Source organism: Geotrypetes seraphini, chromosome 5 (genome assembly GCF_902459505.1).
Source record: "Geotrypetes seraphini chromosome 5, aGeoSer1.1, whole genome shotgun sequence".
Classification (NCBI taxonomy): domain Eukaryota; kingdom Metazoa; phylum Chordata; class Amphibia; order Gymnophiona; family Dermophiidae; genus Geotrypetes; species Geotrypetes seraphini.
Window position 1 is genome coordinate 219,469,979 of NC_047088.1, and position 25,751 is coordinate 219,495,729.

At 44.9% G+C, this 25,751-nt stretch overlaps 1 protein-coding gene across 7 annotated transcripts in view; it reads right to left on the reverse strand.

Annotated features, from left to right (window-relative positions):
- Positions 1-25,751, reverse strand: part of GALNT13 (polypeptide N-acetylgalactosaminyltransferase 13) — a 391,518-nt gene that overhangs the window by 74,326 nt on the left and 291,441 nt on the right. For all 7 annotated transcript variants that reach the window (XM_033945850.1, XM_033945855.1, XM_033945852.1 and 4 more), the window contains 2 exons: positions 15,223-15,362; positions 8,664-8,762 (listed from right to left, as the gene is read on the reverse strand). In XM_033945850.1, the coding sequence (XP_033801741.1) occupies positions 8,664-8,762; positions 15,223-15,362 (239 nt within the window). The remainder of the gene's footprint in view (positions 1-8,663; positions 8,763-15,222; positions 15,363-25,751) is intronic.

The following is a 25,751-nucleotide window of genomic DNA, read 5'->3' on the forward strand; positions in this document are numbered from 1 at the left end:
CCCTTTAACATATCTGAAGAATGATTTGAAGTTTTTTGCCTCACTGGCCAGCCTCTCTTCATATTCTCTTTTCGCTCTCCTAATCACTTGATGACATTCTCTTTGGCGTTTTCTGTGTTCCTTCCAGTTTTCCCCAGTTTGGTCCTTTTTCCATTTCCGGAATGAATTTTTCTTGTCTCCTATCGCTTTCTTCACCTCATTGTTTATCCATGCGGGATCTTTTGTTCGTTTTTTTTTCACCCTTTTCTAAATCTGGGGATGTACATATGTTGTGCTTCTTGCACTGTGTCCTTGAATAGAGACCAGGCTTGCTCTACAGTTTCTCCTCTCCTTGAGCTATTTCTGAGTTTTTTCCTTACCATTGCTCTCATAGCATCATAGTTCCCTTTCTTAAAGTTGAACGTTGTCACTGTGGTTCTCTTCCCTTTTGCTGTACCTACTCCTAATTTGTACTGAATCATGTTGTGATCGCTGTTTCCTAGTGGTCCTACTACTCCCACTTCTTTTGCAGGTCCCCCTATTCCGTTGAGGATTAGGTCAAGAGTGGCATTACCTCTTGTTGGTTCCTTGACAAGCTGATCCATAAAGCAGTCCCTCACAGACTCTAAGAATTCTGTTTCCCTCGCACAGTTCGAGTTTCCAATATTCCAGTTTATCCCGGGGTAGTTAAAGTCTCCCATTACTGTCACATTCCTGTTGTTGCCTTCCCGCCTTAATTCTGCTGCCAGATCTTTGTCGTTTGCTTCCGTTTGTCCAGGTGGACGATAGTATAGACCCAATCTTATGTCAAGGCCATTTTTTCCCGGTAATTTAACCCATAATGACTCCAATCCTTCCGCCTTTGGTTCTATATCCACTCCGGACGAGGGAACGGTGTCTTTTATGTATAGTGCTATTCCTCCCCCCTTCTTGTGGGCCCTGTCTCTTCTATAGAGTTTATACCCTGGCAGTGCTACGTTCCATTGGTTATCCTCGTTCCACCATGTTTCCATGATTCCAATGATGTCTAGGTCTCCTTTTTTGGCTATGACTTCTAATTCTCCCATTTTGGACTTTAGGCTCCTTGCATTTGCGTACAAGCAATTTAAGTCCCGGTCTTTTCTTTTCTCGGCTGGTATTCACATAGGTATTTAAACATCTCTATTATATCGCCCCTCTCTCATCTTTCCTTCAAAGTATACATATTGAGATCTTTATGTCTGTCCCCCATACTACGCTTTATGATAAAGACTATACACCATTTTAGTAGCCTTCCTATGGACTGACTCCATCCTTTTTATATCTTTTTGAAGGTGCGACCTCCAGAATTGTACACAATATTCTAAATGAGGTTTCACCAGTGTCTTATACAGGGGCATCAATACCTTCTTTTTCCTACTGGCCATACCTCTCCCTATGTACCCAACATCCTTCTAGTTTTCGCCGTCACTTTTTTAACCTGTTTGGCCACCTTAAGATCATCATATACAATCACACTCAAGTCCCACTCTTCTGTCGTGCACATAAGTTCTTCACCCCTCCTTCAGGTTTTTGCAGCCCAAATGCATGACCTTGCATGCCCTGCTCCATTTCCATAGTGATCAAAATAAATTAATAGGAGGTCATTGCATAATAGATATCTATCATTTCTATATAACAAAGGATGGTTTACATGTACAATATATAATGCAAGATTCATTTCAATAACAAAAACATACAGTAGGAAACGATCAACCAATTCATAAGTTTGTTTTCAAAAAAATAAGTTTCTGGTTGAACTTAGAATTACATTATGTTGTTTTACTACCTAGGAGGAGTGAGTGTAGGTCATGTCCTTTGATAATACATTTTTAATTTCTTTGAAGTTTTGTTTGGGAATTGCAAAAATGAAAAAAAAAAAATCTAATTTGTCAAAACATCTGAATAAGTCAGTGACACAGCTTTATATACAAATTTGCCTCGACAGTTCCTTGAAACAGAATAATTTTAGTAAAGCTCAATTAAACAGTTTGCGCTGTGATAATTTAATTTTTGCCTTCAAGAACCTAATGGAACTAAAACCATGCTGTAGTTAGGAACTGCAGTTAATAGCGTGTGGCAGCCCCATATTTAAATTTCTAATAACCACAATGTCTCCTGAGATACGACTTAATTGAAGAACTCCTTCATGTTGTCTCTGCAGACAGCATGATTCTACCATTTGAAATTTTTGCGCTGCTATAACTTTTTAAGGTGCATTTTTTTTAATAGGTAACAACAACTATTTTCAGTTAGTCTCTCTTGTCAATAATTCTTTGATGGCGACACTGCAAATAGCTGCCTGTAAAAATAGAGAGAGACTACAGAAATACTAAAGGAAAGACTAAAAAGGTTAGGGCTCTTCAGCTTGGAAAAGAAAAGGCTGAGGGGAGATATGATTGGCCATCTTAGGCTAGAATCAGGTGTCTCGTTCTGAAGAAATCCCACCTACAGCTATCAGATGCTCATAGCAAGAAGCACGGGTGCTGAGGAGGTGGGGGGGAACTTATAACCTTTCAGAAATATAGGATCCCCTACAGATTATCATTTCTCATGGACCATCTGAGAGATACCAAAAATCATGTCTTAGGATATAAATGTCACCAGCTCCTTTTCTCCAAAGTAACCTTTCCACTGAAGCATTATTCCTTTCTGAAGAGGCAATCTCCTGTTCCTCTTGCTCCAGTTAGTGGAAGGCTGTAGCACCCCAAACATTACCATGGTGAATCTGTGGTTCCTTCCATATAGATGCACAAAGTAGAGCTAGAAAGGACTCAAAGAAGAACTTGAAGATGCTGCCAAAGTAGAATCACCCGGGAATTATTTATTCATTCATTTTCAGGCTGCAGTAATTTTTATGCATCACAAGCCTAAACTGGCCTTAGGTACCTTGGGAAGCTTCTTTTGTGCAAAAAAAGCAAAAATAAGGTTTGCAGGAGGGATTGAAAAAGAGAGAGAAGCTCCAACATACCTTTGATGTTGCCTGCTGAAATATTAATTCAATAGAGATCTGAAACTATAAAGGCTCTGCCATGCCTAAGGGTAGATATGTAGCCTTCATAAACTTCCATATGAGTCTATCAGAGGGAAAGAGGGGCATAAAGGGTCCCATATGTTTCGCTTCTGTATTTTTTTTGGTGTAAAACAGCAGGAGAATGACTGCTGATCCCACTAAAACAGGAACAGAGACCTTACCTCATGCATATCATATAAGCCAGAGCTCCATCTGGGGAACCCCTTCAGCTCCACTTCTGGCTCTGTGCAAACCTTTCAGAAAGCACATCTGTACACCTAAAGCCTGCCTGCTGCCCTCATATGCCTTATGATGAAAACCACTGTCCATTTTAGTTGCCTTCCTCTAGACCAGGGGTAGGCAATTCCAGTCCTCAAGAGCCACAGGCAGGTCAGGTTTTCAGGATATTCACAATAAATATGCACGAGATAGATTTGCATCTCAAGGAGGCAGTGCATGCAAATCCATCTCATACATATTCATTGTGGATATCCTGAAAACCTGACCTGCCTGTGGCTCTCGAGGACCAGAATTGCCTACTCCTGCTCTAGACCAACTCCATCCTGTTTATATCTATTTGAAGGTGCAATCTCCAGAACTGCACACAATGTTCTAAATGAGGTCTCACCAGAGTCTTATACAAGGGAATCAATACCTCCTTTTCACTACTTGCTACCTCACTCCCTATGCACCCTAGAATCCTTCTAGCTTTCGCCGTCGCCTTTTCAACCTGTTTGACCATCTTAAGATCATCACATACAATCATATCCAAGTCCTGCTCTTCTTTTGTGCACAAAAGTTCTTCACCCCTAAACTGGGTGTGGTTTGGGTGTGCTATGGGTGTGCTCCTAGATACATGATAAAGTACCATATTTAGGTGCATGCATTTATGGCTGATATTGTCAGGGTATACATTGGCACACCTAAACATTGGTGTATAAATACTGATTTGTGCCAATATTCTATAACGGAATCTAGGTGCCCAGATGCTGTAAGAGAATGAATGCTTCGTGCAATTTATGAACCTTTTTAGAATTGCCCCCTAAGTGTAGTGGTATTTAGTAGAGATGCACTTCCCACCTCCTTAAAAGAAGAACATCGGTGCTTTCTGCACAAACTATAAATTTATTAGGAGGAACTGAAGTACAAAAATACAAATACATATACAAATAAATATAAATTCCTTTAAGGAGGAAAAACGGCCTCAGAAACTGCAGGAAACAACGCTGTCCCGAAGCTGTGTAGGAGAGAGCTGCCAATAGTACAATAGTTATCATGTGCCAAACCCATTCCCTGCCACTATAACTGGGCATGCAATTCGTGTTATTGTTTAGCGCACACCATCTTGCCAGCATGGTAACTTTTAGCATGGACCTGTGCTGACAGTTATTCACACATTATGAAATGGGAGAGAACTAGAAATCAGCATTCTTTGCCATTGAGCCAGCCTTATAGAACTCAGTGCTGACTAGTTTATGCTTGGAATCTTCATATACTCAGTTTCATGTACTTTTGAAGATTTATCTCTTTGAACGTGCTCTCTCTTAACTGTGTAAGAACATAAGAATAGCCTTATTGGGTTAGACCAATGGTCCATCAAGCCCAGCAGCCCGTTCTCACGGTGGCCAATCCAGGTCACGAGTACCTGGACAAAACCCAAGGTATAGCAATATTCCATGCTACCGATACAGGGCAAGCAGTGGCTTCCCCTCTTGTCTATCTCAATAACAGACTATGGACTTTTCCTCCAGGAACTTGTCCAAACCTTTCTTAAAACCAGCTACGCTATCCGCTCTTACCACATCCTCTGGTCTGACGTTCCAGAGCTTAACTATTCTCTGAGTGAAAAAAAATTTCCTCCTATTGATTTTAAATTTAGTATAGAATGCAGTGATGGATAATGAATGTTTTTATGTTTTCTGTATGAAAGTAGTATACTATCCTACTTTTAATGGTGCTTTTTTAAATTTTATTTTATTGATGTATTTTATTGTAAACCGCCTTGAATTGTGCTTCAACTAAGGCGGTATATCAAGTTTAATAAACGATATAACTGGGCATGTCCATTTAGGTTCCCCAAACCATGCAGTAGGAGCCTATTCTCTAACAAAACCTAGGCACCTGGGCTCCATTATAGAATACTAACATAATCAGTACACCTAATATTTGCCCATCTGCAGTTACACCAACATAAGTGCAAGTGCTAAAATGCAGCAGTGATGCCAGGTAAATTGAAAATTCGTGTCTTGCCTATGCTCTGCCCCTGTGTACACCCCTTTGAAAACACACACTATTTATTTATTCAATTTTCTTACCGTTCTCCCAAAGGAGCTCAGAACGGTTTACATGAATTTATTCAGATACTCAAACATTTTTCTCTGCCTGTCCCAGCGGGATCATAATCTATCTAATGTACCTGGGGCAATGTGGGGATTAAGTGACTTGCCCAGGGTCACAAGGAACCCACATTCTCAGGGTGCTGAGGCTGTAGCTTTAATCGCTGTACCACTCTAGAAATCAAATGTAGTAAAAATGAGCAAATTATAGGACAATAAAGCCATTGTGACATCAGTGATGAGGTTGGCTTTTAGGCATTGGTGGAATGAGGCATTGTGATGCCACAATACCAGCTCTACTTATCAGAGGCTGAAACTTGTTACACTATGTTCTCCTAGGGGAGCTCAGAATGGTTTTCATGAATTTATTCAGGTACTCAAGTATTTTTCGGTTTTCAGGTTTATTTAAAAATTTGATATACCGCCTTATTAAAATTCAAAACGGTTTTACATAATATAAAAACAAAGTATAATAAGAACGTACATTGGAAACAAATAACAAACAATGCTACAAACAATCAAACACACTGACAAACATTAACTTACTGATACAGGATGGAAATGGGCAGGCTCACAATCTATCCAATGTACCTGGAGCAAAGGTGGGAAGAGGGATTACCGTATTTTCACGCATACGCACGCATTATACATGTTTTTACAAACCGCGCATAACCTTGCGTGTTATATGCGTGAGCGCGTTGTACAAAATTTTTTTTCCATAGTCCCCCCCGACGTCCGATTCACCCCCCCGCAGGACCGCTCGCACCCCCACCCCGAAGGACCGCTCGCACGCACCCGCACCCACATCCCCACCCCGAAGGACCGCTCGCACGCACTCCCACCCGCACCCACACCCTGAAGGACTGCTCGCACCCACACAGCCTCCCGACCCCCCCCCCCCCATCATGTAGAAGCTCCTACCGGTGTCCTGCTGCTTCCTCTTGGCGGTCCCGACACCCGACACGATCGGGGCAAGAGGAAGCTCAAGCCCTCTTGCCCCAGCCAACCGCGGCACCCCCGATACGATCGGGGCAAGAGGGAGCTCAAGCCCTCTTGCCCCCCCCCGACTTCCCGACACGATCGGGGCAAAAGGGAGCCCAAGCCCTCTTGCCCCGCCAACTCCCCAACTCCGAGACAATATCGGGCCAGGAGGGAGCCCAAGTCCTCCTGGCCCTGGCGACCCCACCCCCGCTATTTGTTTGGGCCAGGAGGGAGCCCAAACCCTCCTGGCCACGGCGACCCCCTACCCCCTCCCCGCACTACATTACGGGCAGGAGGGATCCCAGGCCCTCCTGCCCTTGACGCAAACCCCCCTCTCCCCAACGACCGCCTCCCCCAAGAACCTCCGACCGCCCCCCCCAGCCGATCCGCGACCCCCCTGGCCGACCCCCACGACCCCCCCCACCCCCCTTCCCCGTACCTTTGTGTAGTTGGCCGGACAGACGGGAGTCAAACTCGACTGTCCGGCAGGCAACCAACGACGGAATGAGGCCGGATTGGCCCATCCGTCCCAAAGCTCCGCCTACTGGTGGGGCCTAAGGCACCTGGGCCAATCAGAATAGGCCCGGGAGCCTTAGGTCCCACCTGGGGGCGGGGCCTGAGGCACATGGGCCCAACCCGACCATGTGCCCAAGGCCCCGCCCCCAGGAGGGACCTAAGGCTCCCGGGCCTATTCTGATTGGCCCAGGCGCCTTAGGTCCCACCAGTAGGCGGAGCTTTGGGACGGATGGGCCAATCCGGCCTCATTCCGTCATTGGCTGCCTGCCGGACAGGCGGGTTTGGCTCCCGTCTGTCCGGCCAACTACACAAAGGTACAGGGAAGGGGGTGGGGGTGTCGTGGGAGTCGGCCAGGGGGGTCGCGGGTCGGCTGGGGGGGTGGTCGGAGGTTGTTGGGGGGGGCGGTCATTGGGGGGAGGGGGGTTTGCGTCGAGGGCAGGAGGGCCTGGGATCCCTGCTGCCCGTAATGTAGTGCGGGGTGGGGGTAGGGGGTCGCCGTGGCCAGGAGGGTTTGGGCTTCCTCCTGGCCCAATATTGTCGGGGAGTTGGGGAGTCGGCGGGGCAAGAGGGCTTGGGCTCCCTTTTGCCCCGATTGTGTCGGTGGGGCAAGAGGGCTTGAGCTCCCTCTTGCCCAGATCGTGTCGGGGAGTCGGCGGGGCAAGAGGGCTTGACGTTAGAGAAAGGGCGAACCGCTGGAAGAGGAAGCAGCGCAGGCGCAGGGCTCACGGAAGGGCCAGGACCGCCAAGAGAAAGCAGCAGGTCACCGGTAGGAGCTTCTACATGATGGGGGGGGGGTCGGGAGGCTGTGGGGGTGCGAGCGGTCCTTCAGGGTGGGGGTGCGGGTGGGAGTGCGTGCGAGCGGTCCTTCGGAGTGGGGGTGCGAGCGGTCCTGCGGGGGGGGTGAATCAGACGTCGGGTGGGGGCATCAGGCTTTCAGGGTGGGGACAGGACTTCAAGGGGGAGAGGAGAGTCGGGGCGGGTGAAAGGAGAGTCGGGGTGGCCAGAGGAGAGTCGGGGCGGGCGAAAGGAGAGTCGGGCAGCATGCGCGGTATACGGGTGTGCGCGGTATATAAAAATTTCTGTACATAAATTTGTGTTTTCCGCGCGCTACACCCATGTGCGCGTTTTACACGGGTGCGCGTTATCTATGTGAAAATACGGTAAGTGACTTGCCCAGGGTCACAAGGAGCAGCGTGGGTTTGAACTCACAACCCCAGGTTGCTGAGGCTCTAGCTTTAACCACTGTGCCACACACTATGCAAGAAGAAGAGCACCTAGGCAGCAAACCTTCTTTAGGCTGGTGGCTGCCCCAAAGCTTTTCCTCTGCCACGATCTGCCCAGGTGGAAACAAGAAGTTGTGTCACAGGGGGGCAGATCGCAGCTGAGGGAAAGCTTCAGGGCAGCCGCTGGCAGCTTGTGAGAATGGTTGTTGTGCCGGGGCCCCTCTAAAAAGGAAGAGTTGGATGTTAAAAAGAAGACCAAAGAGGTGAGGAGAAGTGAGGGAGATGGACAGAAGGGAAGAAATGTCCGGACTATGAGGCCCAGGGAAGCTGCCCTGTCTGCCCTCCCCTAATGCTGGCCCTAAAAGCAAATGGACTCCTCAGTAAGGTTATCATACTCTCCAAAGACAGGCCCAAATTGCTAGCTGAGTAATTAATCCTATCTAAAAATAAACTGACATGCTGATTAGAAACAGATAAAATCATAAACTGGCATCCCAAATCTTGGAGTCTGATCATTCATGTGGCTCTAATGAAATTCAAGACAATTAATCATCAGACACCACCATCCTCAGTGATCTAAATAATATAATTTATTACCTGATTTCCTCCCATGCCATGGCAATTAAATATACCAACTTTTTCATTTTCTTTACGCCCCATATTATCCAAACACTGGTTAGTTTTAATATTTCGGATCTAAAAAAAAAAAAAAGTAAAATGTGAAGTAGATTCCTTACATCCACTATTCCAGTAATCAATAAACTTATAAAAACACTGCAACGATATATTTTTATTTAAAAAAAGAATATCATAACTTTGTTTGCCACAGTCGTTATTGTACAATAGCATGTATTTTGATAAGTGTTCCTATTTTCCACAGAAAGATTTCAGTTTACTTTACTCTTTGTAGCAAAGACAGTGTTTGTCTCCCTGTTCTGAGACAAAAGGAAACAGTAATGAACAATAAAGACAACTAGAGGAATGGAACATTTTCCATGGCTAGATTTACCAAAATGTGCTAGTGTGCTAGTACACACTAATAAAGTCATTTATTAGTAAATACGTCCCACTGCTTAAAATGGGATCTATGAAACTAATATACTCGTATGTGTGTGTGTTTGTTTTAGTATGAGGTAAATGTCTTATGGTCAATCTAGGTCCATATAAGAAAAGATTAAGAAGCTGATGTACCAAAGAGTGAATTCTTTTTTTTAGAAAAGATATTTAGGGGCCCTTTTCCTAAAATGCAATGTTTTCACTATAAAAACTAGCATGTGGTAGTTGCAAAGGATACGCAGCATCCATTGAGGGCATGTCCAGCATTCCCTCTGCATTTACTGCACAGTCAGGTTCTCTGCTTTGCACTGTCAAGCACAATTATCACACCTACATTAACTGCCCATTTGATTTGCCAAGCTTGCAATGTGTTAAGCAGTTAGGGAACAATTCTAAAACTGGACACCTCCATTTAGGATTACGGAAGTACAGGATCTGGGCACAGAGATTCCATTATAGAATACTAATGCAACATGGTATTTCTGTACCTTCCATTTGCATGTCTGCAGTTACACCAGCCACAGACCTCGTATAACTATGTTTGCCTAAATGTGGCAAGGACTCATATAACTTACAGTATTACGCATATAAGTGGAATCCTACTCATGTAACGGCCCATTTGGGGGTCCCAATCCAGTTTGCACAGCTGTGCTCTAGGACATACCCAAATGGCCCATAAATCAAAATCAGGTCCTCTGCTTCGTTGTTGAGTACTGCCACAGAGCCAGCCAATTAAGGTGCTGTTGGAGTAAGTATCCTGCTCATGAGACCATGATAAACAATGAGACCTACCGTATACTCTATAAACGATGCCTTAAGTTAGGCTTAAGCGAAAAAGCCATTTAAAAGTGATTTTAAAATTGTTTAAAAACCAAAATGTAGGTGCCTACAAAACCGCCACCTAGATCATGTTTGTGGGGGCATCTTAGAATGCTTAAGGTTAAAGTAGGAGTGGCTAATGCCAGAAATAACCTTAGGTGTCCTTAGGTGCCTCCATAGATGCAATTCATGCTGAAAACCCTGGCCTACATTTCCGGTGCCTATGTTTGAGGTAGCTGCAAATCTACAAACAGCGCCGTTGCGTGAATGACATGTGATCACTGGGAGTTTTTTAGGCAACTGCCAATACTGGCGTCAGTTGTAGAATCCAGCTCTAATTCCTTAATATAAAAAAATGAAACCTAATAATTTAATGTACTGGACAAGATAGCAGGAACAGCAGTATAATCAGCCACAAGGCAAATAAAAATTATATTATTACATTACATTACATTAGTGATTTCTATTCCGCCATTACCTTGCAGTTCAAGGCAGATTATATATGAATTTGTCAGGACATTTAGAAGTACATAAGTAGTAGTCTGGACATTTCCTGAGTTACTAAGGATTGGAAAGCCTTGCAGGTGATGCTTGCGATAGAATTAGCTGTGTTAGTTTGGTTTTATGTATTTTTTGAATAGTAGGGTTTTTGTTTCTTTTTTGAAGGCCTTGTAGTCTGTGGTCGGATCACTAAGTTGGAGAGTTAATGGTCTAGTTTTGCTGGTCGAGTGGCTAGGAGGTTGTCGTACAGTTTATTTTGTTTGATGTTTTTGGTTGGAGGGTGCGTGAATGGTGTGTGGGTTCTCCTGTGTCTGGTTGAGGTGGATTGGACTAGTCGGTTGTTCCAGTAGGCTGGGCTGTCTCTGTTTATGGCTTTAAATAGTAGGCAGTAGAATTTGAAGAGTATTCTCGCTTGTATTGGGAGCCAGTGTGAGTCGTGGTATGCCTCTGTGATGTGGTCGTATTTCTTCAGCGAGTAGATAAGTCTTAGGGCTATGTTTTGTACTGTTTGTAGTTGTTTTATCATGGTTGCTGGGCAAGAGAGATATAGTATGTTGCAGTAGTCTATTAGACCTACGACTAGGGATTGTACCACGAGTTGAAACTGTTTTCTGTCAAAGAATTTTTGAACTTGCCTTAGGTTTCTCATGACTGCAAATGATTTTTTTATTGTTTTGTTGATTTGTGGCTGCATGGTACATCCTCTGTCAGCACTCCCAGGAGTTTTAAAGTGGGTCGAATGGGGTAGGACAGGGGTAGGCAATTCCGGTCCTCGAGAGCCAGAGCCAGATCAGGTTTTCAGGATATCCACATGAATATGTATGAGATGGATTTGCATGCACTGCCTCCTTAAGATGCAAATCTATCTCATGCATATTTATTGTGGATATCCTGAAAACCTGATCTGGCTCCGGCTCTCGAGGACTGGAATTGCCTACCCCTGGGGTAGGAGATTAAATTTATTATTAGGTTTATTATGGTTGGGGTTTTGCTATTTTCGAGGAGGATGAAGTTTGTATTGTCAAAATTTAGGGCTCTAAACTAAACTAAACTAAATCTTGGGTTTATATACCGCATCATCTCCACAGGTGGAGCTCGACACGGTTTACATGGTTAGGGAAGGAACGGAACTCCAGTGGATTTATAGAGTAAGTAAGAGAGAGGTTAGGTGTGATAATACTAGGGAGGAGACGGGTTACGTTTTGGAGAAGAGCCAAGTCTTCAGAAGCTTACGGAATGGTAGGAGGGGGCTCAAGTTACGGAGAGGGGAAGGGAGACTATTCCAGAGCTGAGCGATTCTGAAGTGGAGGGAGGACCCGAGTTTACCGACGAGGGAGATACCTTTTGGGGAGGGGAAGGATAATTTTAATTTTTGCGTGGATCTAGTGGAGAGTGGATTTGAGGAACTCCAGGATAGAGGAATAAGAGGTGGAAGGATGCCGTGGAGTATCTTGAAGGTTAAGCAAGCACATTTAAAATGGACCCTGGAGATGACAGGAAGCCAGTGCAGCTTGGACAGGAGCGGAGAGACATGGTCAAATTTGCTTTTTGAGAAGATAAGTTTGGCCGCGGTGTTCTGGATTAGTTGGAGTTTGTGGAGGCTTTTCTTTGTTAAGCTAAGGTAAATGGAATTGCAATAGTCCAATCTGGAGAGGATGATGGACTGAACGAGCACGGCAAAATGTTTTTGGTGGAAGCAGGACCTCACTTTCCTCAGCATGTGAAGGCTGTGAAAGCATGTTTTTATCAGGGAGTTGAGGTGGTCGTTGAAGGATAGCGAGGAATCTATGGTGATGCCCAGAACTTTGCTAGAGAACTCTAGTTGTAGGGAGGAGCCTGTGGGCAGTGGGATGGAAGTGGGTAAATGATCAAGTTTAGGGCCAAGCCAAAGTAGTTTGGTTTTGGATTCATTCAGTTTCATTTGTACAGCGAGAGCCCAGGATTGAAGTTTGGTTATGCATGAAGAGATGTTTGCTGCGAGATTGGTGAGGTTTGCGTCGGTCTCGAGGAGGACCAGGATATCGTCAGCGTAAGTGTAGAGTATTTCTAGGGGGGAGAGGTGGAGGAGGTTCAGGGAGGACATATAAATGTTGAAGAGGATAGGAGATAGGGGGGAGCCTTGAGGAACTCCACATGTCGGTTTCCACGGGGAGGATGAGGTACCATTCTTGGTAACGTTATAAGAGCGGGAACGTAAGAAATTCGAGAACCAGTCGAGGACCGTGGAGCTGATGCCTATCTCGGAGAGTAGGAAGATTAGAATGTCATGATGGACAACGTCGAAGGCTGCAGAGAGGTCGAATTGGAGTAGAACGGCAAATTTTTTGTGAGAATGGAGTTGTTGGATCTTCGAGATTAGGGAGGCCAGGAGGGTTTCAGTACTGAAGTTAGGTCTGAAGCCGTATTGATAGGGTAGGAGGATAGAGAATCTTTCCAGGTAGGCTGAGAGTTGGGAGGAGACAATGGACTCAAGCAGTTTGGTTAGGAGCAGGATGTTCGCTATAGGGCGATAACTGGATGGGATGGAGGGATCTAGGTCAGCTTTCTTCAGTAGGGGGGTCAATGCAATGTGTCCCATTTCAGGTGAGAAGAGGCCCGATAGCAGAGCAGAATTTATGAGTTTGGTGAGTGATGAGATGGCCTGTGTGGGTATTTTCTCGAATAGATAGGATGGAAATGGATCCAAGGAGCAGTTACAGGATTTCAATTTCTGGCAGAGCTTGAGGACCTGCAATTCGGATACTTGCTCAAAGGTAGTCCAGGTTCTGTTGACTGGGACAGGGGTGATGACATTTGGAGTAGGATTGGGGGTGGCGAACACTAGAGAATTGTAGGAGACTGCGGGAGGGAAGGAGCTTCTTAAGGTGGTGACCTTTCCATTGAAGAAGTTTGCTAGTAGGTTGGCTGATGGGGAGGAGGGGAGTAAGGAAGGGTTGGTGTTGGGGATTAGGGAGCGCCAGATATTGAACAGCATGCTGTTCTGATTGTTTGATCTGGAGATCTTGTCCCCATAGAAGTTTTTCCTAGCGCTTTTGAGTACGTTGTTGTAAAATTTAATGTTGACTCTCCAGATTTGTTTGTCTGTGGGGGATTTAGATTTTTTCCAGATGCGTTCCAGGGATCGGCATTTTTGTTTTAGTACCCTGTGGTATGGGAGGTACCAGGGGGCCTTACGGGAGTAGGTGACGGTTTTGGTAGAGAGCGGGGCAAGAGAGTGGTAGGTGGATTCTGAGAGAGTAATCCAGTTGTGCCAGTTGGTTGCAGTATCTGGAGGCTTAGGGTTAGATGAGAGATTGTCGAGAAATTTGGACCAGAACTGATTACTTGAAATTTTCTTGCGGAAAGTAATGGACTTAGAGGTATGGGATGAGGTTCCAAGGTGTGACATGAAGATGGGGAGGGAGAAGGTTCCTAAGAAGTGGTCGGACCAGGGGACGTGGTCCCAACGGATGTCATTGGTCGAAGTTTTGTAATCCGTGAGATCGAGGAAGCTGATAATGTCTAGTGTGTGGCCTCTATCGTGGGTTGGAGAGGAGGCGGGGGAAGAGAAGCCAAGGGAATTGAGGAAATTATTGAAATCAGATGCATCCTTGCTGGTGGTGTCATCGAGGTGGAGGTTGATATCTCCGATGATCAGGAGTCTTTGGAACTTAAGGAACGCGTTGGATATGGTCTCGTAAACGAGCTCGGAGGAATTGCTCCAGGGGGTGGGCGGGCGATATAATGATAAGATACCCAGTGGGTGAAGATGGAGCTCATCATTAACTGAGGCTAACATGTATTCAAGTGAGCGATGGCTGCCTTTTTCGAGAAGCTGAACATCAAAGAAAGATTTGTAGAGGAGTGCCAGGCCACCTCCTTTTCGGTTTAATCTAGGAGAAAAGAGGCCTTGGTAGCCCTGGGGACATAGCTCGTTTTGTGTAAAGAGATCGTCTTTGGTGATCCAGGATTCTATGATGCAGAAGAATCCAGGATCAGAATCCGCGAGAAGGTCTTTCACAATTTGGGTCTTGTTGCATACGGATCTGGCGTTGCAGTAGAGAAACGGGACTGGGGTTAGAGAGTCTGGGGTGTGGTTGGGAAGGTTGGCGCATTAGGGCCTTAAAGCGCGGAATAGCGCAAGCTAAAATGCTGCACGTGCTAGCTGCTACCGCCTCCTCTTGAGCAGGTGGTAGTTTTTCGGCTAGCGCGCGCTAATCTGGTGCGTGCGCTAAAAACGCTAGTGCACCTTCGTAAAAGGAGCCCTTAGTTTTAGTTCTTTCATCCATGTTGCTACTGTTTCAAGTGTTTTGGGTATTGTGTCTGCCATGGAGGGCGCTGGTTGGTCGAAAGGAAGGAGAATGGTGATGTCGGCTGCATTGCTGTATGAGGTTAGGCCTAGTTTATCTAGGTAGGAGCCGAGGGAAGCAAGATTGATGAGTGTGAGAGATAGTGGTGATCCTTGGGGTAAGCCACAGGGATTGGACCATGGTTCTGATTTTTCTTTGTTTGTTTTAACTCTGTATGTTCTGGATTGTAGGAATCCTTTAAACCATGATAGTACCTTGTCGGTGATTCCTATTGAGTCTAGTATTTGTAGAAGGATGTCATGGTCTACCAGGTCAAAAGCTGCGGAGAGATCTAGTTGAATAATCTAATCTAAATCTTGGATTTATATACCGTGTCATCTCCCCTACTCACATTTCCAGCAACTAAGTTTCAGCAAAATAATCAGACAAGGGCACTATTCTCAGAGCTAGTGGAAACACATTTTGATCTTGAAGGAATAAATAATTCATACCTCACCAAGTGAGTAATAGCGCCGTGGTATCTGAGAGTCTGGATAGATGTTTTCTAAATACCAAGAAAAGGGTTTACATTTCAGTTTTCCTCTTAGCATTTTTCTGGCTGATACATCGCCATAATCCACTTTGACAATACCTGGAATTGTTAGAGAAACAGATAAATCAATTTTTCTTTGCAAATTCACAAAGCCCTACTTTCATCACAATGTTATCATTTCACACTTCACATAATTACTACTCAATAAGATACAATTTCATGTACAACTGCTAGAATACTCAGTGCTGATTTAGCAAGTTAAAACTGAGATATAAACAATATTTTCAGTATTATCTATAATTTTTTTCTCATCTACAAACACACATATATACCCAAGAGCCAGTTGGCTATTTCTCATGTAAATTAGTCACACATGCTGTTCATCTTATTAATTTAGAAGGACAGAAAATAACTTAAAATGAATCTGCTCCATATCAATTACCTGACTTGATTTTCCATGCTAGGATTTAAAAACATCTAATATTTCCTGACAGGACTAACATGGTTTCATTAGAATTTAATTGGCCAGCTGTTCACTACACTTTAATTTTCTTTAAAGCATATTTTTAAAAGTCTTTCTTTGCATAGAACTTTCTACTTAAATGATAATTAGATTTTATTCGGTCAACATCCCGCTGAGGTAGTCAGTGTTTTCTTTTTAAACACCAGCTACCATGACTAAAATAAATCTGGACAATTGGATTGTAGCCAGTGCAGAAAATCTGGATTCAGTGGTGACTGGCACCATTTTCTGAATAGTGGAGACTTTAGGGGCAGATTCTGTATATGACCCAATTCTCAGCAACAGCCTAAGCAGCTGCTGAGAACTACACTTTGGCATCCTATACAGAATCATGTCTGCCCTAATGGGCAGACGTCTAACCCCACCTAACCAGCCCGATTCTCTAACCAGTGCCCACGTCAAAGGCACTGGTTAGAGAATCACCGAGGGATCTCTTGCCATCAGCTGATCGCAGCAGGGGAATCCCCCTGCCGTGATCAGTTGAGAGTGGCTACAACAGGTGATCCCCCACAAGTCCCGCCAAAATTGGCAGGAAGGATGCCCACTGAACCAGGGCTTCCAAACCATCACTTCAGAGCTCGTATCTTTGGCTGAAGAACTGAGCTGCTTTCCAATTGGATGCTGATGCCATGAGGTCGATTATTGTATGCCCCCAGCAACTTATGATGGTGTTGAATGCCTCCTCAGATAGAGCCCATTTTTCAGGATCTAAGGGTCTGGCAGCTGAGGAAATCTGCTTGGACATTGTCTACTCCCACTACATGTGCTGCTGAGATTGCCAGCAGATAATTCTCCACCCAATGAAACAGCATTTGGGCCTCCAAGCGCAGAGAAACATTCTTGGTGCCTCCCTATCAATTGACATATGCTACTGCTGTTATGTTGTCTGAGAATACACATAAGAACATAAGCAGTGCCTCTGCTGGGCCAGACCAAAGGTCCATCACGCCTAGCAGTCCGCTCACTCGGCAGCCCATCAGGTCCAGGACCTGTATAGTAATCCTCTATCTATACCCTTCTATCCCCTTTTCCTTCAGGAAATTATCTAATCCCTTCTTGAACCCCAAAATTGTCCTATCACACCCTCTGGAAGCACATTCCAGGTGTCCACCACTCTTTGGGTGAAGAAGAACTTTCTAGCATTGGTTCTGAATCTGTCCCCTCTTAATTTTTCTGAATGCCCTCTCGTTCTTGTAGTTTTCGAACGTTTGAAGAATCTGTCCCTCTCCACGCCCTTCATGATCTTGTAAGTCTCTATCATGTCTCCTCTAAGTCTCCGCTTCTCCAGGGAAAAGAGCCCCAGTTTCTCTAATCTTTCAGCATATGAAAGGTTTTCCATACCTTTTATCAATCGTGTCGCTCTTTTCTGAACCCTCTCGAGTATTGCCATATCCTTCTTAAGGTACGGTGACCAATACTGGACGAAGCACTCCAGATGTGGGTGCACCATCGCCCGATACTATGGCAGTATAACTTCTTTCATTCTGGTTGTAATACCTTTCTTGATAGTACCCAGCATTCTATTCACCTTCTTAGAGGCCGCTGTACACTGTGCCGATGGCTTCATTGGGTTGTCCACTATTACCCCCCAAGTCCTTTTCTTGGGTACTTTCACCCATTACCAGCCCTCCCATCGTATAGCTGTACTTCGGGTTTCTGTTTCCTACATGCAAGACTTTACATTTCTCTACATTAAACTTCATCTGCCATCTCGTCGCCCACTCTTCTAGTTTGTTCAGGTCCCTTTGTAAATCTTCACATTCCTCTTTTGTCCCAACTCTACTAAATAGTTTGGTGTCATCTGCGAATTTTAATACTTCACACTTCGTCCCTGTTTCTAGATCATTTATAAATACATTGAACAGCAGCAGTCCAAGTACCGACCCCTGCGGAACACCACTCGTGACCCTCCTCCAGTCCGAGTAGTGGCTCTTCACTCCTACCCTTTGCTTTCTACCCCGCCAACCAATTTTTGATACATCTATGTACGTCTCCTTCCACCTCATGGTTCTTCAGTTTCCGTAGTAGGCATTCATGGGGTACCTTTTCAAAGGCTTTTTGGAAATCTAAGTATATGTCTATGGGGTCCCCTTTGTCCATCCGTTTGTTAATTCCTTTGAAGAAGTGCAATAAGTTCGTTAGGCACAATCTTCCCTTGCAGAAGCCATGCTGGCTTGTTTTCATCAATTTATTCCTTTCTAGATGTTCGTTGAAGCTGTCTTTTATCAGCACTTCTGCCATCTTCCCCGGAACCGAAGTCAAACACTGGTCTGTAGTTCCCTGGGTCACCTCTCGATCCTTTTTTAAAGATGGGCGTAACATTAGCTATCTTCCAATCCTCCGGGATCACGCCTGTTTTCAGGCTGTAGTAGTTCTGCTATTTCCTCCTTTAGTTCTTTCAATACCCTAGGGTGGAATCCGTCCGGGCCCGGAGATTTGTCAGTTTTTAATCTATCTATCTGCTTGTGTACGTCTTCAAGGCTTACCTCCATGGATGTTAATTTTTCTGCTTGATCTCCTTTGTAGATTTTTTCAGGTTCCGGCACTTTGGATGTGTCTTCTTTTGTAAATACTGATGAAAAGAACATGTTTAGTCTATCCGCCACTTCTTTTTCCTCCTTCACCACTCCTTTCCTATCTCCGTCATCCAGCGGTCCCACCTCCTCCCTAGCCGGCTGCTTCCCTTTAACATATCTGAAGAATGGTTTGAAATTTTGTGCTTCCCTGGCTAGCCTCTCTTCATATTCTCTTTTTGCTCTTCTAACCACGAGGAGACATGATTGAAATGTTTAAATATAACATGGGCCGCATCGAGGTGGAAGATGATATCTTCTTTCTTGAAGGTCCCTCGGCCACAAGGAGGCACCCACTGAAAATCAGGGGTGGGAAATTTCATGGCGACACCAGGAAGTTTTTCTTCACCGAAAGGGTGGTTGATCATTGGAATGAACTTCCACTTCAGGTGATTGAGGCCAGCAGCGTGCCAGATTTTAAAAGGAAATGGGATACACATGTGGGATCTCTAGGAAGGTAAAATCAAGGGGGGTGGGTCATTAGGGGCTATGGCCCTTTTCTGCCGTCATCTTCTATGTTTCTATTCTTTTTGATGCTTCCTGTGGTCTTTCCAGTTTTCCTCGGTTTTGTCCTTTTTCCATTTCCGGAATGAATTCTTCTTATCTCCTATCGCTTTCTTTACTTCTTTAGTTATCCACACCGGGTCTTTTGTTCGGCTCTTTTTGCATCCTTTTCTAAATCTGGGGATATACAGATTTTGCGCCTCACTCACCGTGTTCTTGAATAAAGACCAGGCTTGCTCTACAGTCTGCGATTTCTTTGAGCTGTTCCTAAGTTTCTTTCTTACCATTACTCTCATCGCTTCGTAGTTTACTTTCTTGAAGTTAAAAGTTGTCGCTGTGGTTCTCTTCCCCTTCGATATTCCTACTTCAACTTTGAACTTGATCGTATTGTGATCGCTGTTTCCCAACGGCCCCACTACTTCCACTTCTTTTGCAGGTCCTCTTAGCCCATTGAAGATTAGATCCAAAGTGGCATTCCCTCTCGTTGGTTCTCTGACAAGCTGCTCCATGAAGCAGTCCTGTATAGCCTCCAGGAATCCGGTCTCTCTAGCGCCTTTTGAGTTTCCAAGACTCCAGTCTATCCCGGGATAGTTGAAGTCTCCCATAACAATCGTGTTACCACTTTTGCATTCTCGCTTCATCTCGGCTTTTATTTCTTTATCGTTTGCTTCGGTTTGCCCAGGTGGATGATAGTACAGGCCCATCTTTATCTCGGGCCCATTCCTTCCCGGTATTTTAACCCATAGTGATTCCAATTTGTTGGTCGTCGCTGCTGGTAGAGTGTATGTTATCCTTTATGTATAGGGCTATTCCTCCTCCTTTCTGACCTGACTTGTCTTCGCGATAGAGTTTGTACCCCGGCAGTGCTATGTCCCATTTGTTTTCTTCATTCCACCATGTTTCAGAGACCCCAATGATGTCTAGGTTCTCTTTTTTGGCCATGACTTCTAGTTCTCCCATTTTGTTTCTTAGGCTCCTTGCATTAGTATACATGCAATTTAAGTCCTGGTATTTTTTTGCTTTCATTTTCTTTTCCTGTGCTACGATCTTCCTATCATCCTCTTCTTGATCTGTCAACTCTTGTTTTTTGCCCGTTGTGTCTTACCATTATTTTTCCCACTCAGTATCCTCTCGGGATACCTTCTTCCGAATCGTCGACACTTGGTTGACTGTCGGCTTTCCCCTTCTTCTTAGTTTAAAGCCTGCTCTATTCCTCTCCCGAAGTTGTTTGCTAGAAGTCTAGTTCCCGCCACGCTCAGGTGCAGTCCATCTCTCCTGAAGAGCTTGCTCTTGCCCCAAAACACTGTCCAATTCGTCACGAAGTGGAACCCCTCTTCCATGCATTTATTGACTGTAGTTCCATCTGCCTCTTCACATCTGCCCTCGGTACTGGTAGGATCTCTGAGAACGCTATCTTCTGAGTCCTCATCTTCAACTTCCTTCCCAGAATCTTGAACTGTTCGATCAGTGCATGTCTACTGTAGTCTCTCCTGCTGACATCATTTGTCCCGATGTGGATCATCACTGTAGTCTCTTCTGTCTCTGCTCCTTCTAGGATCTTTTCAACTTTGTCGACGATGTCTTTTGCTCTTGCTCCTGGGAGGCAGGTCACTAGTCGAACCTCTCTCCCTCCTGTTATGTGGCTAACTACTTGCCTTAGGATTGAGTCTCCCACTAGGATTGCAGACTTTCCCTTCTTCAGTTTTCGCTCCGGTCGCAGGTCTATGTCCTCGATGTGCCTCGCTGCTTCTTCTTCTAGGCATTGGCAAGACCTTGCCTCCCCTTCCTGCGGGATTCCTCTGTGGGTTTCTTCTTCCTTGGAGTCAGGTTCCTCTTCTTCTCCATTCCATGTGGGTGTATCTTCGTCTTTCCTCTGATGATCGTGTTCTTTCACCCTCCTCCTGTAGGCCTCCTCAATGGACTCCTCGAGCTCCCTGACTTGTTCATCAATGTGTCTCTCTCTCATGAAGTCTTCAGCTGTCCTGATTGGGTCTTCTGCGATGTGAAGTCCTTCCATTTCCTGTATCCTGTCCTTCAGTTGCCTAACTTCCTTCTTCAAGTTTTTCAGCTCCTGACACCGACCGCATACATATGACTGCCTCCCCAAGGGGAGGTAATCATACATATGACAGACTGTGCAGAACACTGGAAAACTCATCTTCTGGATTCCCTCTGCTTCCTTCTCTCTCTCTGTCTGCTGCTGGTGTCCTCTCTCTTTGCTGCTGGTGTCCTCTCTCTCTCTGTCTGCTGCTGGTGTCCTCTCTCTCTCTCACATACTGCTTTGCCCTATAGGAAGTTCCTTACCACCTGCAGCATCAGGCAGATAGCTCTGAGTTCCAACCTGTTGATCAACCACTTCCTCTGTGTGGGGGACCAATGCCCCTGCACCGGTCATCCCTCCCAATACACTTCCCAGCAGCAGAGGCTGGCCTCTGTCGTGAGCCTCACCCAGGAGGAAATTCAAAGTGGCATCCCTCAGCTCAAAGACTATGGTGGTAGCCACCAGCTCAGGCTGTGAGATTCTGATGCTGTCCAAGGAAGTGTCATCTGCAACACATCCATTTGCAGGAACCAGAGAGATAAAAGTGCCTCCTGTAGGAGACACAAATGTGCCCTGGCACAAAGGACCACATCTATCACCATCGCCACTGAGTCCAATACATAGAAACATAGAAACATAGAAAGATGACGGCAGATAAGGGCCATAGCCCATCAAGTCTGCCCACACTATTTACCCACCCTCTTAAATCTACTGACCCCCTAAAGAATAATTGTAATTATACTGTCACTCTACTGACCCGCTCATTCAGTCCTAGTGACCCTATCCCTTGTAATTATACTGTCACTCTACTGACCCGCTCATTCAGTCCGAGTGACCCTATCCCTTGGCATGACCTCGTAGGGATCCCACATAGGTATCCCATTTGTTCTTGAAGTCTGAGATGCTGCGTGCCTCGACCACCTGCACTGGAAGCTCGTTCCAATGCTCAATCACTCTCTCCGTGAAGAAGTATTTCCTGGTGTCTCCACGAAACTTCCCTCCCCTGAGCTTGAGCGGATGTCCTCTTGTGGTCGAGGGTCCCCTGAGAAGAAAGATATCATCTTCCACCTCTACCCGTCCCGTGATGTACTTAAATGTCTCAATCATGTCTCCCCTCTCCCTACGCTCCTCGAGAGTGTAGAGCTGCAATTTGCTCAGTCTTTCTTCGTACGGGAGACCCTTTAGCCCCGAGACCATCCTGGTGGCCATCCGCTGAACCGATTCAACTCTGAGCACATCCTTACGGTAATGTGGCCTCCAGAATTGAACACAGTATTCCAGATGCGGTCTCACTGGCTTGTCCTACAGCTCTCTGATCTGCTGTAAGAGCTTCAGTCTGCGGGTCTCTGGGAGGAAACCTTGCTGTCCTTTCTATTGAAACATACGTACATGTATTTTGATGGCTCCAGGTGACTCTTCTGAAAATTTATGACCCAGCCTATGGTCTGGAGATAAACCGCACATCTCACTTCTCTTCTGCTCTTAGTTGCAGACAGGGCTAAAATCAGTCATATGTCCAGATATGGATGTACTTGCAGAGGTAAGCTGCCACTAATACCATCACCTTGGTGAAGGTTCGTGGTGCTATAGCCAGCCCAAATAGCAAGGCAGAGAACTGAAAGTGTTGATCAGGAACACGGAACCTCAAATATTTCCTATGGTCTGGAAAGATGGGAATATTTAGTTAGGCCTATGTCACATCTAAAGATGCCAGAAACTCTGCCAGCATCACTGAAACAATGGTTGACCTGACTGTTTCCATGCGGAAGTGCAGGATTACGTGGCATTAACTGACTTCAACTCCAGACTCGGCCTCAAATCTTCTGGGTCTCTTTGGGCACAATGAAGTATATGGAGTATCTACTGTGGCCGGGCCTGTCCCTGAGTAGGTGGGAAAGCCTGGCTCAAACCACAAGCAAGAATTTTGAAACGCCTTTTATATGGTTGTATGAAGGAAAACCCGGATACCAGATTTCTGGAAAACAGTATCAGGTTTATTAATGTCCCCAAATCAAAATAGAAAAAAAAACCTTCACAATTGGGTTTAGACTCCCTTAGGTGCTTCCTGCACTCTGGTATAGCTCAGTCCAGGTGAGTCATATGGGCTTTGACTGAGGAACTGGATTGCCCATCTTTATCCAACAAAATATAATTCAAACTCAAAACTTTACATTAGTCCAGTGCTCTCCTGGTCTCATATCCCCTCTGGGAATTATCAGTCTCTGAGAACTACAGCCCCTTTATATCTTTATAGCTGAGTTCGGCTTATGCCAGCCTTTTCACGTCTCAGCTCCTTCTATATTTACACAAGCGTTTCTCACCTAATTAGGCCGGGCTGCCTCAGCTCTGCCTGCCACAATGCTTTGGCTTCAGTGTGAAAAAAAAACAACGGACAACTTTCTTCATGCAATCAGCTGAGGACTCTCACATAAAGTACCCTCCCAGGTCCATGTCCTCTTCACTTATACTATCCCCAGGGACACTACACATTTCCCATTCACCCTCATGGGAACTCTGGCTTTCCATTTCTGCATCCCATCCCCCTTCCTGCATGTCTGCCAAAACCTCTGCAGCATTTCCATGGGGGTAAACTTCCAGCCCTTCCCTCTGGGGTTTAATCTGCAGGTCACTGTACCTCCCGAGTGTTGTCCTGCCTCTCCTTATGAGCTGGCTTCCTGCACCACGGTCATGCTGGGGCTTAGGTAACTGGTGAGAGCTGGCAACTCCATGATTCATTTGGCTTCCATAATCAGGGCCAGCTGTGTCCTTTTCTTTCCACTCCACCTGACTGCTTTTGTGGCTTCCCAGCCTGCGAACTCCGGGGTCTGACTCCACCCCTTTGCAAATTGGTATCAGGTTTCTCCCTGACTTGGGGGAAAGGAGTGATAGGGGAAAATAGTGGTTTTCAGAGCCTTCCCTAACTGGCTCTTCAGCTGTGCTGGGACCTGCCTTTGCTTGCATTCTCTTGGCTGAGCCAGCTGTCCTGGCTCCAGGCCGGGTTTTACAGAGCCCTGAACTGCATGCTGGGGAGTTTTAGCAGTAGTTTTCACTGTGACAGGAGCTTCCCTGTCACACTACCTAATTCTTATATATGTCTGGTACAGCACTGAAAAGCCTCTCGACTGGATGATTTAAAAAAAATAAAAAATAAAGAAATAAACACAAGTAGAACAGAAAGGCTCCTACCACCTCACGTGTAGAGAAAATAACTGAGGAGTACAGGACAGCCCAGGGAGAAGGGAGGCAGAGTGGCAAAAATGCACACACCCCATTGGTTAAGGTGCATAATCCCAGTGGTTCAAGTCTGATGCTCCTATTGAACTTTAATATACAGCACTGTGTGCATCTGGTTGCGCTACAGAAATAATAAATAATAGTAGTAATTGGAAGTAATAATATTTGTTTCCCTTTTCATATACTTTTAAGATCTCTTATCTAGAGGAGTGTTTTCTAATAGTTAAAAAAACAAACACCTCTATTGGCCAACCTTGAGCCCTGCATCATTTTCATGATAATCTGGAGTATTCTGAGTCTCCTGTTGCTATGTGAATGGGAGTAAAAGCTGGATAGCATCTGTAATGTCTACAGATGTCATAGAATAGAACAATCATTTTTATTTTTTCAGACTTTACTTCTCAGTTATTAGTGTTTGTTGAAATGTTTGCTTCCCCTGTAATAAAAGTCATTGATTGCATCACAACTTCATAAAAACAAGCCCCAGGCCTTCTTGCAGGTAGTAAAAAGGACTCAAATTTACCATGTTAAGTGTACAATTTTAAAGCTAATAACAAAAGAGCAGAGATGTAATATATAGATAGGTAAAGTGATAAGCCCGATGCAAAAACAAAACATGCAGTAAAAACATTTTAGCATCTGAATCAGCAATAATTTAACATGCACACTAAAACATTAACAGATGCAAGTTAAAAATGATCTTCACTACTCTATACTACTCTTCACTACTCTATACTAGTGTTTCCCAACTTCTTCAAGCCAAGTACCCCATACATTGAAAAATTTTCAACCGAGTACCCCTGAGTTATGGACATTTTATTGTTAAACTGTAATTGACTAGGCAACATATATAACAAATGCAGGTCACCTGGCATAAACACTAAGGCAGGGGTGGGCAACTCTGGTCCTCGAGTGCCAGAATCCAGTCAGGTTCTCAGGATTTCCCCAATGAATATGCATTGAAAGCAGTGCATGCAAATAGATCTCATGCATATTCATTGCCTACCCCTGCACTAAGGCATATTTTGCATGATCTGTTATTGTTCAGTCTCATATAAACAGGTGGTGTGTAATTCTTACAAACTGAGTGAAAATAAACAATGACACTAAAACAGGGCTTATTTATAAGAACAGGAGAAAAGGATGATATCAACAAAAGTTGCCATTAGTGACCATACAGTTTCATCTTTGCCCTGGAAAATCTGATTGGTCACTACAGACAGGTTTTCTCACACACATACCTACCTGCCCTCAGCGCTTGATTTTGCTGTCTCATGAGATTGGGCGTTACAAGATCAACAAGCTCTTCTTGCACCTCAACACATATTAGTTACTGCAAAATGTCTAAAGCTCTGTCTGATGTTATACAAACGATATTAAAAAGTTTTGATATCACCTCAGTAAGGCCAATACACAATCCTGTCACTGCAAAACACTATGAACAAACTTCCGCAAAAAAAGAGTTTGGACCTTACCTTATCATAACAGTACTAACTTTTGGGACTTAAAGAGCAACAACCTTGTTGCTGTTGATAGGTGCTATCAATTCATGTTTGAGTCCTAGTGACTTGATGAATTGCAGATCTAAAAAGAAATAGGTTTTGTGCTAGTCC